The 19,430-nt window shown below is 33.1% G+C and overlaps 1 protein-coding gene across 2 annotated transcripts; it reads right to left on the reverse strand.

The window, feature by feature from the left end:
- Nucleotides 1–491: 491 nt before the first annotated feature.
- On the reverse strand, nucleotides 492–17,980 carry LOC120328032 (uncharacterized). 2 transcript variants are annotated; one of them, XM_039394416.2, is made up of 20 exons: nucleotides 17,697–17,977; nucleotides 17,048–17,232; nucleotides 16,706–16,834; nucleotides 16,115–16,191; nucleotides 15,326–15,400; nucleotides 12,093–14,701; nucleotides 11,088–11,212; nucleotides 10,232–10,396; nucleotides 9,629–9,718; nucleotides 8,900–9,103; nucleotides 8,289–8,393; nucleotides 7,526–7,672; nucleotides 6,171–6,299; nucleotides 5,870–5,942; nucleotides 5,568–5,672; nucleotides 4,890–4,965; nucleotides 4,158–4,333; nucleotides 3,462–3,532; nucleotides 1,932–2,106; nucleotides 492–1,401 (listed from the first exon to the last, which is right to left on the reverse strand). In XM_039394416.2, the coding sequence occupies exons 1-20, from the start codon at nucleotides 17,827–17,829 to the stop codon at nucleotides 1,244–1,246; spliced, it is 5,007 nt and encodes a 1,668-aa protein (XP_039250350.2). In that variant the 5' UTR covers nucleotides 17,830–17,977; the 3' UTR covers nucleotides 492–1,243. The 2 variants fall into 2 exon arrangements, 1 of the variants encoding a protein (XP_039250350.2); XR_005567604.2 differs by lacking the exons at nucleotides 492–1,401; nucleotides 1,932–2,106; nucleotides 3,462–3,532; nucleotides 4,158–4,333; nucleotides 4,890–4,965 and having other exon boundaries at nucleotides 5,606–5,672; nucleotides 6,171–6,352; nucleotides 17,697–17,980.
- Between the last annotated feature and the right edge of the window lie 1,450 nt (nucleotides 17,981–19,430).

The following is a 19,430-nucleotide window of genomic DNA, read 5'->3' on the forward strand; positions in this document are numbered from 1 at the left end:
AATTAGATACCGTCGGCGGCGGTCTGTGCGGCTGGCTGTTTCTGGCTTGGTGAGTAAATTCGCAGCATTTGGCTAATATTAACCACTGTGATAACTTATATGCACCGCATATCTCAAGCTTACTCGTTGTAGTGTTGTCGCGCTTATTTTAACATGTTAAAGGGTTCTCAGCTGAGCATACTGTTCCTTGAACTTATGTTTAGTCACATAATTGTGTCAATTCCATGGTGTGATATACCATCTACCCACCACCGAACGACCAGATTCAAACCATTCAGGAACATGATACCACCGTATCCTAATCTGTCCCAATTAACACAAGAGAGAGACTATCTTCTGCTATGCAGCAAGTTTTCCAGCCAAATCTGGTTTCCATTCTCCAGATCTTAACTCTACTGCAAATTTATGACGACTGCATGAAATTTACTTTGGTTATATAAATGGCACCAGCTTTTCTGCTTACTCATTGATGAATAAAGAATCAAACTTGATGGCAGTTTTTTGCGAATGTATTCAACAAAACTTTACAATGAAGACATAAAAGTTCAACAATTTTGATCTTTCAATAGATCAATTTGGTACAAAACAAGAAAAAATAGAAAAATAATCTTATATAGTGCAAATCCTGGTAACAATGACGTTTAAACATGAAACACTTTGACACAATACAGTACAAAAAAATCCCCTTCTGCGTTTAGCCAGAATGTATTTTCCAGCTATGTTGACAACATTGTACAGCAAGCTAGATAAAAAAAAATTCTAAACAGGAATGATTTTCGGTCAAAATGAATTTTTCTTAGTTATCCATAACATTTTCAACTGCCAACTTCTGCGAGCATAATACTTGGTGAAATCAGTTTTCACTGAAACAACATTGAATAGCGTTTTCAATCAATGCCATATCCTTGATGTTACATACCGTAATCAGGTGTGTGTGTAACTATAAAGATGAGTAATTAGATATTTTGACAGCAATCTCAAGCACTAGGAAACCTGATAAGAAATAAGTATATTAAGCCAAATATATTTTGAAAAAAGAGTAAAAATGCAATTTATTGCTGTATTCTTCCAGGATGTATCAGATAGTAGATGCCATCAAAATTTGAATTTATGATCAGATATGCTGGTTGAGTGAAAAACTTCTTCAAATCAAACCCAGAGGAGTCCTATCGCCCAGTACTAATTTGCATATGATTCTTGCTACAATGAAATCAGTGTTCTAACTTGAAACCACCAAAGAGCATTATGTATTAGCAGTTTTATTTTCAGTTGATTCGGCATCTGAGATATTACTGTCATCTTCTGAAGTTCGAGCAGCATTCGAAGAGAGAGAACTCCAATCATCTGACGACTCTCCGTCATCTTTCCGTTTTGCACTATTTTTAATGTCGCTGTTTTTATCTGAATGAAAATACAATAATCTATGATAATTGATTTTTTTAATGTAATAAGGGAGAACTTTGGACGGTTCGAAGCAAAATACTGCAATAATACAGGGTTATTACACCATTCGTCACCACATTGACTAAGTTAAAGCTTATTCAAATTTCATGCAATGCATTATGAAAGCTTGTGTGCATGTTTTACAATTCTGAGATGACAACCTTAACAATGATATCACAATGGAACAACAACGGTGCACTTGGTAGAATATTCACTACTTGTATAAGCAGTGTCTATTTCTGCAATATTAGAGAGTTTGGAATTCTCTAAAAATATGGCTTTCTGGTTAAAGCTATACCTAGCAAATATTGAAACCTTACATTATGAACTGAAGAATTGTCACATTGCATTAGAATATTAGGAAGATAAAAAGCTTTTTGTCACGGGTAAGATTACATCTAGGAGGCGCCTGTGATGTCGCAATTGTCAAAATATCTTCTATCTATTTAATATTTAAATGTATCACAGTAATATTCTCATCATCATACTTTTATTTTCGTCGCCTTCCTCTGAAGATGATTGTAGAGTCCGACTCCGTCTTGGTTTTTTCACATTTTTCTCCTCATTCTCTTCTTCCTCGTCATCAATAAACTCTTGAACTTTATTTACTCGTCGAGGAGGAACATACTCATCTTCAGTTGAGTCCCTTCCATATTGATTGAACTGAAAATCAGTAAAGAAGCATGTAAACCTGCATGCAAACAGAGTGCAGCAAAAACTGGGAAAACTAATATCTTTATGCATAGAAATCTGCACAAGAAAATGTGAAATTCTCCCTAGACAAATCACTATTTCATAAAGAATACACAAGGGAATTCACTGTACTTCCAGCCATACTTTATCATGTTAAAACATCTGCAATTGTAAAACATTCACATACCAGCTTGAATTGTTTAACTCTCTTTTTCCTAATGATATATATATTCGTACTACCATCCTTGGTCATAATATGACAATAATAGTTATTTTCGGACTATTTTACGTTTATGTTCATGTTTTGTGAAGTATTCCCGCACTAACTAAAATCATTTTTGGCTTCCAACTATGATCCGTGCTTGATCCGTCAAAATTTTTTTTTTTGTAAATTTTTTATTCTACTACTAGGTGAATTTTATTTGTGTAGGTATTTCAAAGCTTAGAGATACACGAAAGTATTTGTCATTACTTCAAAGATAAGTCATTTGATCGAGCGGGAAACAATTTCGCGCACATAATAAACAAACAAAGATTCCAGACAACTATCGTGAACATGCTCTTACATATCATTGAATATTTCGCGTTTCGCTTCGCTTGCGAAGCTGAGTCTGGTTTTTCTGCAAAGGTGACGTAATGCTCTTTGAGCAGAGCGCTTAAATCTTGTTTCTTTGTAACTCGTGTTCATCGGAGCGATGAGAGTGTGGCACGTTCTCTCAAAATTTTTTGAAATTTCTCTCTTCTTACCGGGTAAGGTCGAACAGTTTGCGGATACGTCGTCTGGGCGCGTTTTAGTAGGAAGACGCGAAAATAGGCTTTTCAAAGAGATATAAGGGGTGTTCCTGGCACGTTTGGTTAACTAGTTATTACATATTATAAAATGGTACAAAAAGTCGATTGTAACCAGCGGAAAAAGAGGGTTAACAAATGACATGGCACAAATATTTAAGTCGATTTAATAGTCCTGCGGTGCTCTCGAAGTATGTGAACCAAGATGGTGCACACCAGAACGTAGTATGTGTACCAGGTTAGGGTTAGGCCATAATTTTATTCCAATTTTCCTTATTTTAGTTCTATTACGAGTTCGGGGATTAGCCAAGTGACTCCCGTAGTATTTGTACCTGACACTATGGCCTAACCCTAACCTGGTACACATACTACGTTCCGATGTCCGCCATGTTGGTTCACATACTTCGGGAGTACCGGTTCTGGCATGAAATTCCAACCAAAGGCTTAACATGACTAGGAATGAAGACAGGATTTGAGCCAAATTACAGAAATCTATTACAATAAATATGGTGTGAAAAAAAATGCTCATTGCTCACCCTCTTCTTCTTTTTGGTTTTTGTCCTCTTTGGAGCAGCCTCTTCATATTCACTGGATTCTGAAAGACTTGCTGCATAACAAAAATAAAAGTGTCAATAAACATATTTATAGCAACTAATGACACAAAAATAAATTTAGTAAATTTGATGCCTTCATTCTGAATTACAATTACACACTCCGAATTACACTATCTATAGCTAACCCCATTGGTGAATCAACCATGGCTATTTGATGAAATCGCAATTGTGGAACTGAAACAGTCAAGCAATATTTTCAAATGTAAAATATCGTATTTATTCTAGATTTGAATATATTTATGCTCAATGGAGAGACATTTCGCAAACTGCCATATATATCATATATTTAATTCTAGTACGAAGAAGAAATGAACATTGTTGTATCGTTTTTTCTATTGCTATCATAAGTTGAATATAAACTATTTTTGGTCAGGAGTTTTAAAATTATGATATTCCAAATTATGCATAAAACCATGAATTTGTTGCATTGATTATAAATAATTTTTAATAAATCCAAATAGTATATTCTTTTTGGACATCCTTCGGTGCCTGCTTGATATCATCTTCTAGGCCCTTTCATGGTGTTATATATCGACTTTATAATGATATATGTTATTCCAGTTATTTTTTATCGAAGTAATGGCCAAAAATCATTCAGAAAAAAAATGCAATACTCACTTTCATATTCTTCCTGTATTCTTTTTCTTCTAAGTCTTTTTGAACGTTTAATAGGTTTAACATACGGACGTTTCTTTCTCTCTGATCTCCGTTTTCCACCTAAGCTGTCATCACTGTCTGTAACTCCAGAAAGTTGGAATTCCTCATCACTGGGTTCCTCCTCAGATGCCGATATGCTGCAATATGATAAATATATATTATATATTTTCTACTCTTGTTCCAGACCTCGTTTATATGATTAAGCCAATCTAGTTAAGAAGAGCCTCCACTCCACATGCAATACGTAAAAAATCAATTCATTTATATCTAGTAACCACAAAATTGTAGTCAATATTCTACAGAATAACATTCTACACTACAGTAACAATCAACAATGCAACAGTCAAATGAATTTCATAGAAAACAACAATGCTCATCATATTCATGGATACAAAGATAAATGACTAATATGGCTGCCACAATGTCAATAAAAGTCCAGCCAAATGTTATAATAATTGTACCGAATGTCAAATGAAGGTGTGCCTGTGGGCTATAAAAACCAGAAAAATTCAGGGCGAAATATCAGGTACCTGTGCGACTTTAAAGAAACAATAATCAATAGTCTACTTGAAAAATTTAGCAAGACTTCATGGGAACTTCAATCAATAGCCTACTGGGGAAATTTGACAAGAACAACAACCACAAATTAGCATGATCCACTTCGCATCCAATTATCAGTGTAAATTAATATACCTGTAATTACTGCCAGATTCAGCTGCTTCACTTCCACTTGTATTCAAATTTGTTAGTTTTCGTTTCTTCCTACGACCTGCGAATATTTAATAAAGCAGCATGGTTATCATACAGACACATAGGAAAATTTCAAATCAAACAATAACATTCAGGTTTCAAGTTACTAGATTGTGACAGCTGTTTGGAGTGAACAAATAAATTTGAAAATTTTGTACAATATTGGAATTGCTTTTCTGAGTGTTCTTACAAAAGTCATTATTGACCAATCAGATTATTCATTATTCTAGTTATATCATATGACAATATTGGATTAATATATTTTATTTGAGACAAATAATGTTGATGAAATTTTAAATTCGGAATAATCCCAATAACATAATGATGGAATATTGAATATTCAGTTTCAATACTGCGTTGAGGGATATTCAACAGAAAATTAGGACAAAAACTGAAAATGCAGCTTGACAAGTAGTTACTCACATGTACATGTAATACAGCCAACCCATCTAAAAGTGTATGTCTCTACTCTCTATTGGCACAAAAGAACTTAGTTGTATAGTAGCGCCTACATGCTTAAGAGGAAATGGCTTGGAATATAAACAAAGGCGGAAGCCTTTAACACACACAAAAAAATCTATGATTCTATGATAATAATAAGTGAATAAAGAGAAACCATACCAGGTGTTGTATCATCATCTCCAATCTCATCAACATCTTCACCTTTCTCTGCAGCAATTATTGTTCTGATGTCTTTTCCTGATATAGGCTTCTCTACTTGTTCGTCTAATATAAATATGAGCCAAGGTATGAATCTATCATTTAGTATGAAGACACTATATCTATCCCAATAAATCTGATAACAATGATAAATTTAACAAATACAGGAAATTTCAAAAATACAATTTGTCTGAATGCTATTGAATTTGAATATTATAAGGACAATCAAAGGATTTCAGAATAAGTTTGCAAATTAAAATTACCTGATTTAATATCGATATCATCTTTTATTGCATCCATGATTGTTTTATCAAAAGTCGAAAAATCGTATGAAACCTGAATAACGAAAAACAATTAAAACTATAGGAAACAAATAACAATTATCGATAATAAATTTTTCTTTTTTTAAGTATCATACGAAATGTTGATCCGAACAAAACTCTATTCGTACACCCAGTAACACAATAACAGCTATTTACGCCTACTTACACCTTTCAAGCAGCCACTGGTATTTACAGGCACAAAAATGGAAAACTTATAGCAACTACGTATTTCAGTTCTAACCTTTGTTCGGCAACGTCGTGTTGTTATTACTTCAGGACTACTCGGCTCAGATGAATACAAATCTTCTGATTCACTTGAATACGAACGTCTCCTTTTCTTTGGAGGGGGTCGAGATTTAACTGGTGCCGCCTAGAAAATTGGAATAGGTTTTTCCTTTTGCAAAATGGCATGGTAACATAAATCTGTATATTTAAATGAAGAAAGTCAACCCCTTTGGAAAATGTTATTTTTCTGAGGTCATATAGCAGGGGTGGGCACACCGCATGCGGCTCGCCAGACTTTTTGTGCGGCTCTTCTCACTAACATAAATTATTATCCAAATTTCAACTAAGAGAAAACTTTAATGCAAACTCTTATATTATATTAAAAGTCGAAAAGAAGTTTTCGTCAATGATTAGGATAAATCATGTTTTAGTATGAAAAACGATGTAGCGTTGAATTTTGAATTTAAGTCAGTCAAGTCAGCAAATCTATCGTCACAATGGTCAATGTTTATTGATGCGTCGGCGGTATTGCGGCTAGTCAGTCTAAGTTACTGTGCGATATGTCCTCAATTAAAAAATGAAAACAGAGTTGTCAAGTCAGAATGGGAAGAACGTACGAATTTACCAGTCAGGAGAATAAACCTTTGGGCTTAATCTGTCAAATTTTGCAGCTCTTTCAAAGTTCTGACTTGCAGCATGCGGCTCTTATACTAAAAAATTGTGCCCACCCCTGTCATATAGGCTACATATTCACACTGAACAAGGCTTTCGAAAAGCAGCCACTGATGCATCACAATCTTTTCAGGTGAGCACACAGTGACACAGCCTATCTGTCCATCTATATGTTGAGTGGTGGACATAGGGTTTCAACTTGGGATTATTAACCAGCAATGCCAACATATTATAGTTTAACACTCTGACCACAAACTGTTTTGGTCATGGCTGACCAGTTTACATTCCAGCATTTGATCGATGCAAAGTAAATATTGTAATGAAGTACAAAACAATTGTATAATATATACCATTTAAACTGCTCGTCCAATAGTGATGTCCAATATTAATTAACTGTTCCAATCATTACATTCGAAATTAGATATATTTGATAAATACAAAAATTCCAAATTTTAGAAATAATTAAACCAGTTCAATTCAAAGGTCTCATTTTGAGCAATTTCATATCTGTTGCCTTATCAAAAAATGGGTGTCGCTGCTCGATAACCAGTATTGCTTTTTTACACCTCTCTCATTCCGAAATGCCAATTTTACGTATTTATGAAGTGTATTTTCAATATGATGAACAAAATAAACTACTGACTGAATTGTCCAGGGTCCTTCCTTGTTTAAACCATTCATTACAATTGTATAACTTACCTTTTCTGGTAGAATATTTGTTTGGCTTATGCCCGTGTATTCATTTAATAATTTCTTATATTCATTCTGCCTTGTTTTTCTTTGATGTAATTTTAATTTACTGTCGAGTTCTTCATAAATTTCCTTCAATCGTTTGATCAATTTCTCCTGCACAATAGAAACAAAGAATAATGAATTGAAAACCAGAAAATATTACACATGTAAAGTGTGGTCCTAAATTAGAAAAAGAAACAAAATAGGATTACCAAAATGAATGTTGGGAAAGTGTCACTGAATAATCCTATTAATATATTCACCATCTTTGTTAACATACAGTTTTTTAATAATCGTGCACCACAAGTAATAAATGAATGTGACTCATCAGATCATGGGTATTCGAGTAAACATACTCAAATTAATATGTATCATACTTATCATGTATAATATGTATCCTAATATGTATCATCAATACCTATCAAAGCAATACATTTCAAGTTTATATCCTATGCTGTTTTCAGAAATTTGTTTTCAACTCTTTCATCCATTATATTCAAAAATAATACAAAATTCGCTCTTGACACCTGATCCTCAAAGTCAACGTAAGGTCATTGGCAAAACACAATTTCATTTCATGTATTCTTTTTTTAGTTTTCATAGCAAACTTTTTGGAAGTCTTCATGTGAAAGCGTATTTCTGCAAAACTTACAAAAATCGCTCTTCTTAATTCTTAAATTGATTTATTTATGTTATTCTTTAAAAATTAAAAAAAAATAATGATAAATACCTGGCTACATTTAGGACAAAACCATTCCTCATACGGCACAATCATTAAAGGAGGTGTCAAGCATGCCATGTGGTGCCCTTTATCACATCCATCACATAGTAATATCTGAAACAATATAAAAACAGTGTAAGAGTGTGCATAACTTGTTCATGGACCTGGGTTTGAACGTTGGTAATCTTTCTTAAAATACCTTTTTGACTCGTGTATACTATTAAATACAGTAAAAATTGCAGTGTTACACAAATTTGTAGAAAAAATTCTGATATACAGCAGTTAAAGCATCATAATATCAAAAAGAATAAGCAAAGTATCAAAATGTAATAATTACACGACTTTATATTTGAAATTGTAAAAATACTTTATGGAAATTTAAAACAACCTATGAGCAAAATTATTCATTCTATAAAATATTTAATATTTTAGTAGAAAAACCTAACAACTCGAAATACTCATAACTGGGAAAAAATTAGTGGATTTGCAGAATATCAATGTTTAATAAATGTTTGTTTAATAAATTGTCCATGTTTGATAAATACGAAAATAGCTCAAAACAATGGCTGATGTACAGAGTCAAGTGATACATTCAAAAAATACCACAAACTAATATTTACCGTTTCTGGGTGTGAAAACAATCCACATTTCATGCATGGGGTATCGTCGTTTATTACTCTTTTTACTTCTTTTTTTGGTTCTTCTTTGACTCTTTCCGTCCGATGACTTCCACTACTAGACTTCTTTTTCTCGACATATTCAAAGTCTTCGTCAACATCAGAACCTTTTTTTTTCTTTTTTGAAGCACTGTCATCTTCTATTGTCTTGAATAAGTTATTTTGGTAAATGAAATTATCAGATATTGACTGGACCAATAATTCTATAGCTTTGCAATGTGTCCCAATTTTGGACATTCCGATTTCTGAGAAATCAATTTTGTAAGAAAATAGTGACAATACAATAACTTGGGATTATAAGAGGCGCAACTATGTATCCTTCATCTATTATATTGCACTGGAGGATCTGTACGAGTATCCGTACTCATATGAAAGGCACCTGGCGGGAAACAACAATGCTCATGAATCACTCAAATCTATGACAACCATTGCCAAGTTTTAGTTTCAAAGACTGTATATAAATCATGATTTCACTAGGGAATTTTCAAACAATAAAATAGAAATTTCATTTATTGAATTTCTTCAAAATAACATTGAATTTAAATTTTTCCATACCTCTTTGAACAACAAAATAGTTTAATACTATAAGTAGGAAATAATAACAGTCAACACAATTGAAAAAATTTGATTCTGAGTTTGCTTAGGATACCACAAAAAAGTATGAGTACTGACTTGCCATGCTTCAGTTTCTTCCTGCTTTGCACTTTTAACCCTCCTCCCACTTCTTGTAGTATAGGCTCCTCCTTCACTGTGTTTGGAATTCTGCAAAGTAGTATTAAACACTGATAACCTCTTGAGCACAGAAAAATAGGAAGTTAGTACTTTTGTACTGATAGAAAAGCTGCAAGCAACACTGGCACATTTTGAGCTATACATAGAGTTATCCTTGTTTTAATGGCAGTGGCATCACAACTTGGCAGATAAAAATACCTAGACACCATCACAAGCATTCTATATCACATCTCAATGTTTTTATTTCAATCTCACAACACACAAATAGCAGGTGCTCTCAAGAGGAATTCTAAAAAAAATACCTTACCCAATATGCCAACACTTGGGTTAGCAAGGCAGACAGATCGAAGAGACTATTCCAAACATACCGTACTTAATCTCAATTAATGAGCATACACTTTGTCTATAGCCCAGTTTAGAGTAAATGCAAAAAATACAACGAAAATACAGCTACTCAATCATCCTAAACTAAACAATGATTCACTTAATTTAGATTTTGTGTGTCAATGATAATATGTCACTACTAATAGAGTATTAACTCACTTTTTCTTTATATAGTATATTTTCAGCTTCACTTTTTAATTGTTCAAGTTTACTCAGTTTTGGTTTCTTTGGTTTATGATTTTGTTGTCGTTTCGTGTCACTAGGTGTTGATTTCTTCACAGACGCAGGCTTTTTTCTACCAAAACCAGACCTTCTTTTTCTTCCCTTCAAATTGAATAAATATATATTTATACTAGTGATTTGGTTTATGCGAGACTAACTACTTATCCTTCTTCTATGCTTTTGTGCCGGCGGATCCGTATGATCCAGACGAAACGTTAGGAAATATAGTAGTGTTAGCGTGCAGCAAGACTCTCGAATCACTATATATATTTAATTAGTTATTATTTTATCTTGACATATGGATTCAAGCATCAATTGTGTCTATACCAACAAATGACACCAAACGTCCCTAGAAAAAACACCCATTGTGAAGAGATGAATTGTGGCTAGAAATAGATGTGGGCATTTTTGAATGCATTTAATTCGGTCGTCTTATAGGAATGAACAAACAATTTTACTTCGTTCTTACTTTGCAATTACCATAGCATTCACACATTATATGTATTTTGGATAATGTGAGACAATTAATTTTTTTGTTGATGAACTAATTGGTCACTTTTAACCATCTCTAATCGTGGATACACTAAATATTTATAACTGCGCAAATGTTACAAAATAGCCATTCACCACACCTTTATATTTTATGTTAACAATCATGACACTGATACTAAAAGATTTCGGTGATCAAATGAGCTGTCATAACATTACAACCCGCCTAACAAAAGACGAACTTACTTTGAGCAACTTTTCTTTACAAAAATTACACTAACTAGTAACTACATTATGGTAGTACCCTCTTTCTAGTTGTAGATTTCTTTTCTTTTATTTCCTCCACATTCTCTTCATTATTTTCTTTTTCTTCTTGATCTTTATTTGTTTCTTCTCTCGTATTTTCTGATTCACCATTAAAAATTTTATCTTAAATAAAATAGGCCTGTTTATTTGATTGTACACACAAAGATATCAATGTGAAATCTTATTTCATCAAGTATTGAGTTAATTAACAAAAGATCAATTTTATTCAGAATATATTCTGGGCATCTGGATTTTTTTTCAAGATATATTGCAAAGTACAAGACAAGTAAAAAAATAGGTATTAACAAAATATCAATTTTTTTATATTTATTGAGACTTCAAAACAGAGGTGGCACATGAGGACTCATATTATAAGCTTGATCAGACTTCACCACTCACCAGGACTAGTCAACGAACAGAAACACAGCAATCATTAGGGTTCAAGGCAAAAATATATCTAATGACAAATGAGACATTCTATCATTGTTCCGTTAAACATTAAAGCAGCGGGAAACTTTAGAACTATAAATATTGAAAACTTTTCCAAAAAGGTTGTGACATCATCATCAAGCTGAATCCATACAATTATTTTTTATTACTCACATGAACAGAGAATTTCAGGAATCACTATTCTGAAGCACTATGTAAAACATAATACAGAATGGCACTTCCTCTGTTCTATGAAATCATGGCAGCGTATGTGGAACAGATAATGCAACACTACATAACAGGAACTGGTTAAGAACATTGCCGATACGAGGAATTTCGAATTTTTTCCCTGAATTGTATGATGACAATAGAAATCATGCTCAAATGAAAAGTTGGACTTTTATGTTGAACTTGATTGATAATGTACAGTGCTGCAGTGTCATGTTAAAATTCGGCCAGACATGGTACACAATATTTCAAAACAATTTCTAGTCAATGTGAGATAGAAAATATATTATCATGATAAGTAAAATGAACGCTGTTGTATCTAGGATAAATATATATCTAGTTTTACCTCCAGTGTCTTGATTACATTCTGTTAAACACTTGATTTGACCGTTTTCTGCAACCTCCGCATTTTCTTCTTTCACAGTAACATTTCCTGTTGAATCAGCAATCTTGTCAGGTGATTTGTCATCAATAAGTTCACTTATAGCCTTGTCGTTATCATCTTGACTTTCTGATTTTGTTTCAGATTCAGTAGACTGTTTTTGAGGTAATTTCTTATCTAAGTTATCAACACTAGGTTTGGTATCACTATTTGAATCAATTGTCTTTATGTTTGATGCAACTTCATTTTCGATTGATGAGTTCGCATTCTGCTTAATCATTTGATTATATTTTTGCTTATCAGTTTCTGAAGAGTTTTCAGTATTCCTTTTCGAAGAATCGAATGAATCATCTTGCGACCCTAGTGTTATATTAGTTTGTGGTTTTTCTCTGTTCTCAATATCATCAGGTGTCTTATTGACAGTCTTATCAGTTGGACTTTCTTTTTCAGGTAGTGAGCATGTGTTTAATGAATGTTTTTGTATCATTGATGATTCTTCAATGACTTCATTAGCAGTAGGTGGTGATAATACTTCATCAGTATTTTTAGACATGGCAGGTTCTATTGAAGATATCATATCTTCCATAAATTTTATTTCAGTTTTATCATCAGAATGCACAGGGCTTTTATGGGAAATGTTTATATTCTCTGTTATTAAGTCAGTATGTGGAATGGAATCAACAGACTCACTGGCTAAAACATTTGATTTCAGTGAAGAGGTCTTGTCAACATTTTCAACAATGTCAGACTTCATCAATGCGTTCTTATCAGAAGATAAGATATCGATACTTGAACTTTTTACATCTGACTTTATCAGTCCTTTATCAGTACTATCTGTTGTAGGCGGTAAACCAATATCATCATTTTTGTTACCAGTATTCTCAATTCCCTTTTCAGTTGCAATAGGTTGAGATACAGAAGCAATATCGTCCATACCTATAGAAGAAACTGTTTTTTCAGTTGTTTTTATTTCAAGCCCATTTTCTTTCACAACACCATTGTCACTTTGAGGTGGGCAAGAATTTTCAATTAAATTTTCTCTGCCGGAGACATTACCTTTACTTTCAATTTTAGCAATTTCGCTCTTAATTTCAACTGCTGATTCATCAGTTTTCTGACTTTTTACTTCACTTATTGACTGAGCATCTATCGTTTCAATTATTTCTTTTTCTTTTTTTGTCTCACTATCATCAGATTGAACGGGCAATGAGTTTTTACTATTATTTTCCATAGATTTTGCGATTTTGTCCGTATCATGTGAAACTGAACCTTTTTCTTCTAAAGGTTCGGAAGTATTAACAGATTGAACTGAATCAATTTTTTCATAGTTTGAGGCATCCTTATTTTGTATATCAAACCCCTTTTGTTTATCAATTTCACAGGATTCAAGATTGTTTTCATTTTTACTCATAGTTGACGCAGATTTCTTTATTTCAGATCCTAATTCTTGATCACGAGACTGATCAGAAGGAGCATTTTCTGTTGAATTTTCCATTTCTTTATTTTCTATATCTTCCCCAGTTGTGACAGATCCAAGATTATTTTCCTTTTTACTGAGAGTAACAGTACAATTGCTTGTTTCCGATCCTAATTCTTGATCACAAGACTGAGCAGGAGCATTTTCTGATGAATTTTCCATGTCTTTATTTTCGATATCTTTCCCAGTTGTGGCAGATTCAATGTTATTTACGTTTCCACTGATAGTAACAGAAGACTTGCTTGTTTCAGAACCTATTTGTTGATCACATGATTGAGCAGGAGCATTTACTGTTGAATTTTTGATATATTTATTTTCGATATCTTTTCCAGTTGTGGTTGATTCAAGATTACTTTTCTTTTCATTGATAGTAACAGAAGACTTGCTTGTTTCAGAACTTACTTCTTGATTCTGAGACGGAATAACAGAAACATTTTCTGTTGAAACCGTCGACATAATGACACTTACAGGACATGACTTGAATTTATCATTTGAATCATTTTGTTCCAGCAATTTAGGAACTGTTGACATTTCATTAATCGTATTTTCAGTGTTTATATTTGGAGATGCAACAAAGCCCTCATTGTTACCTTGTTGAAGGGGTTTACTACTCTCAATGTTCGTATCACAAGATTCTGCCTTTTCATCTCCTGTTGTATTTGGTTCAGCAGGAGTAATCTTAATATTAACATCTTCAACAGTCTGGGAATTTATTGGTTCTAATTTTATCTTTGTTTCACTTTTTGATTCTTCAAAACTGTCAGCTGTTTTTAGCGAAGATGATTCGTCATTTTTCAAATCAAGTAAATGTGGACTATCTTTTTCTCTTTTGATTGATATATTCTCCTGCTTGATATTAGAGGAATTCTCATCTTCAATATCAGACTTACTTCCCTCTTTTACAGATTTCGACTCGTCATTATCCTTGGAATATTCTGCATTTTCAAGTTTCATATTTGCAGAGAAATCTTCATCTATGCTTTTTTCAATATTTGTTTGTAAAAACTTTTTCATTTTATCCTCTGTTGCATCTGATGAACATTGAGTTTTCAAAAATATTTGAAACTTTGTCTCCACAATATCTTCCTCTTCATCACTGTAAAATATTGAAAGTTGAAACCATCGAATCATATACAGTCAAAAACTCTAGATTACTGTAAAATACAAGTAACTATACAGACATGATTGCTTAGTGCACCGTTCCCCAAACGAGGAGGAATTTTATTGAATCGGAAGAGAAAAGTTTACTTAATATTTGTGTGTAGTATTGGCAATATTCTTTAATATTTGGTATTATCGTAAAACATATTTATACACACATTATAAATTATCCAAACTGTATAAAAACTAGAAATTGGGTTGCGCTTATAACTAGCTAAGGATTCATTAAAGACAGAACAACAAATATAAACAGCAATTATTATGTGTAGCGAGAGGGATTGAAATTTCTTTTAAATAGGAAAAGGGAGAAATTTATAAAAACAGGTTGGAAATCACTAGTTATGGGTTATCACGTTGGCCTAACTATTTCGTCAATCATGATCAGATAATTCAGGTTGATGTCCTGGGCTACCATACCCTGATCTAGTAAATAGTGAAACTTATTGCCTATAAATGTAAAAATCTATGCCTTAAAAAACTAAAAAAAATATTCACATCACATTTGAGTCTCAGAACCAATTGCTCGCAATGAATTAAAGCTAAAGAAATGACAACTTACCTGTTTTCACCTTTAACTTTATGAGCAGGTTCATCAGTAAGCTTGCTGATCAAATTCCCAATTTCATCTTTTGTTCTAAATATCATTGGTGTTATTATGTTATTATTAAAATCTTATTGTAGGTAATTTTGGAAGTTTACTTTGAATCATACTACTAAGATACTCACACCTCTCACAGCAAATCATACTACTAAAATACCAGATCTGCATATCAAGTCATAAGGTTGAGCGAGTGAGTGGTAGTAAAAGCTATTCCTTTTTGTCCCATATTAACATTAGTAGTAGTTAACATTATGTTTCTATTTACTCATTTAGAATGGTCTGCATTGGCTTAGTTACTGCAATTCAAAATATTTCACTCAGTACCATATTACACACCGACTATGATGGTAGCTCAAATAGGAAGTGGCAATCAATAGACAAGCTAAGAACATGTTTTTTACGTTTTTGTTATTTTTCATGATATGACAACTAATCACACATTTCTCTCTGAAGAAGGCCCTATACAAGTAGCTTGGGTGAGGAGGTGAGATTTGATGTTCTAAGATGTTCAATCTACGATGCCAGAACAGTCAAGTCTAACGCTTTAACTATTAAGCCAGGTCAGACTAGGCTTGAATATTGATTAGATATAAATGTATTTAACATTTAAAATAATAGGTTTTTTTTTTCAATCATTGTAGGATTAACTCCACAGTGTTTCCATTTGAGTAAAAAATGCATATTGGGTTCAACAAAAATCGCTTGTTAGTTGACACACTGATTAAGAACAAATAAAATTCATTGAACCTGCAGACAACTTTCCACCCAGTATAATCATCATCATCTTCATCTTCAATATATAATCTAATATTTAGATCAGTATCCTGAAATAAAATATTACACCATTGAATAATTATCCAGCAGAGATAATGTAACAATAGTATTTAGTGATAAATTTTTAATAAATTTTTAAAAATAAAAAAAACATGTCAAACATACCTCACAAAAAGAAATGTTCAAATTGAAGGAAATAAAAAATTGAAACTAATCAAAAAAAATCACAACTAACTTTTATTAAACTAATGTAGTCACCAAGAACTGTGAGTGTACCTAGTGGCAACGTTTGTTTAGATCTCCATAGAACCACTTTTTGGTCTTTCAATAGGGCTAATGAAGCAGTGTGAAAAACTCTGCTGCATTTCAATATTGTCAATTTCAACGCTTTCTAACTACCTAGTTTATCAAATTGTACCAGCTCGACTAGATCGAATCAGTGAATAGGCTATATCTTGGACATGGTCATTGCATGGCTTAAAATATAATTTGCAATATTGGAATTCGAAAAAGGCCAAATCAACTGTTCGGTAGTAAATATCCAATTTTGAAATTTGTACAAACCTCCTGATGCCAATAGAGAAGACCTTCTTCATCCCTTCCAACCGGCTTTAATCTTTGATCATCTGCTTCTTCAGTATTTATCACTGATTTGAACTTCATATTGTCATCGAATTGCATTTCGCAAATCATCTGAATATACAAAATAAGAGATGAAAAATGACAATGTCATATTGTTAAAAAAAATTTTTTAAAATTCTACAACTGAATTAATCGTTAATTAGAATCTATAGTAACAAAATACTGAAATAATCTTCAGCGCAAAATCTACATTTTGGATTTAAATGACGCTATCGCTCACACAACTTAAAAAACAATCATGGTATATAAAAAAAAACAGATCACCTTTAATATTTTAAGCTTTCTTGAAATGGAAAGAGTTTGAAATCCTGCAGTTTGCAATTCAACAGCGAGTTCCCAGTCGTATTTCAATGCAGCTTTTGTAATGAATTTCTGCCATCTCTGTTTATCGACTCTCATTCCAGTTTTTCTCATCAATTTTACCATCATATCAACGACTTTGGAAGTTTCTGTTGGGAATATAGCAGGAGTTTAAAAAAAAAAATTTTTGCATAAACCAAACTAGCAACCACCAGTTACCAAATACCGGTACGGTAACCTATATAATTACGTAATCAGAAAGGGCAGAAGGGTACAGTACAATTTGTGCAACTTGTGAAAGTACCAAAAGGTGTGATTTCCCAATTTAGCAATCACTAAATTGCAGAGTCTTGTCAACATTAATACCATTACAGTACTAGGCCTATTACTAGTAGGAATCATTAAATTAAATTGTACTAAGAAGTACGGTAGGTATCTACTACAGTACCGGTACCGGTACAGGTACTGTACGGCACAGCAGTAACATGCTCAAAAACAAAGGGAACAGGAGTAGGTACCGTAGTACAGTAGTACGGTACCGGTGTTACATAAAAAGTGTTTAATAAAAATATCACGGTACCGGTACCGGTACTCTGAATAATTTAGCACTCACTGGTCCATGGTTCCGATATCCAACTCGTAATGTCGGCAAGCAAAATATCTTCCAAGTCCAAGTGCTTTCCAAATTTACCGAAAAAACTCCATACAACTGCAAAATCGGGATGATTTTCTATTTCTGTGTCCATTTTACCATCGGGCTGCAACAGTACCGGTATGCAGATATAAGAACTTAATCGAAGAGTAGCAATGTCAATTCATTGAAGAAAACCTGAAACACCTCAAATAAAACGTGAAATCTCCACATTGGACATTTATCTCCGCTTGTTTAGAAATCAAAATAAATAACAATTCTACGCGGCAAAAATATTTATAGTTTGTTTGTTTGCGCTCGTGTATGTATGTATGTATGTTTATTCGTCTCGTAAAAGCAAAAACACAGGAGTTAGTAAATATCAACATTGAAGACGGGATGTATACACAAGATTATACTGGCCTAAAACACATGAACGTGCGGCATACACCCCTTATGATAAGCATAAAATGCAATAAATCGAATAAGTATAATATGGTCCTTCATATAGACAGTTGTGCGAGGAGGGTGGATTAGGCAACATGGGTAACGGTGGAGTATGCCCAACTGTTTGTACAAAGGAGTTGGTAGGACAAGACAACATCAATAAATAGAGACAATACAACATGAAATATAATACATAATATATATATACATAAGAATAAAATTTGGACATAGCACCCTCGAATAATGATACCACATACTATAAATGGGAGAAATAGTCAAGTTTATAGGAGAATGTGCATATATGGTATGTACCACTCAAGGGTGAGTGTCTTAAGTAATAAATGGCTAATCCAGCAAAAATGCGTTCCTTCCAGGCTTGGGGAAATGCAATGTAATAAGTTCTGTCAAGTTATACGCTTTTTCAAGGTACTTTGTATTTTATAGTTCTGAATAACGCTAAAAAAGATCAGGATTCAAAAAAAGGATATTCAGGTTGCATTTCCATAAAACCTATCACGATCGCATTTCAGCCAGACAATTCAAAGGTATAAAAGTATATTGAAATAGAGAACAATAAATTATAAAGAATATCATTTTGCCATGTCATGGAATTTCCAAATTGAATTAAAATAATAATAAAATATGGTATCCTGTGATGAAGAAATGGTTACGATTGTTCGATTTAGTGCTGATAATAAAATAAAAACAATAATATAATTGAATAATATGATATCCTAGAATAAAGAAAGGATTGAGATTGTTTAATTTGGTGCTGGGCGAGAATAATGGAATGAAGTTAAATAAAGCAGCATGCTACTTTAACAGTGATCATTGTCCCTATTGTTTGCTACATTTAAATTTAAATTTTGTTTTATTGTCCGATTATTTAAGCATGGTGATGCATCGTTCAGCAGACATTTAGCTAAACCAGGGAGGTACAAAGTGCGGCCCGCGGGCCAAATGCGGCCCGCAAGGGAAAATTGTGCGGCCCGCGGAGAAGTGACAATTTTGATTGGTGCGCGACCAGCTAAACTAGTTTCGAAATTTAGTTGAATCTGGTTCCCTTTGCGTTGCAAAGCTTATATCCGAGTTCAATTTATTATCTATGTCTATGACTTACAGCGTCCTGACAGCGAGGCGAACAAAGCGAGAAGGCACTATTCGGTAACATATTTATTTCTAAAATTAGCTACTTTGTGCCTGCCACTAATAGAAAGCCTATGTTAAATGACGGTGTGGCCCGCGGTTCCACTTAGATATTGGTATTTG

This window comes from Styela clava, chromosome 7 (genome assembly GCF_964204865.1).
Source record: "Styela clava chromosome 7, kaStyClav1.hap1.2, whole genome shotgun sequence".
NCBI lineage: Eukaryota > Metazoa > Chordata > Ascidiacea > Stolidobranchia > Styelidae > Styela > Styela clava.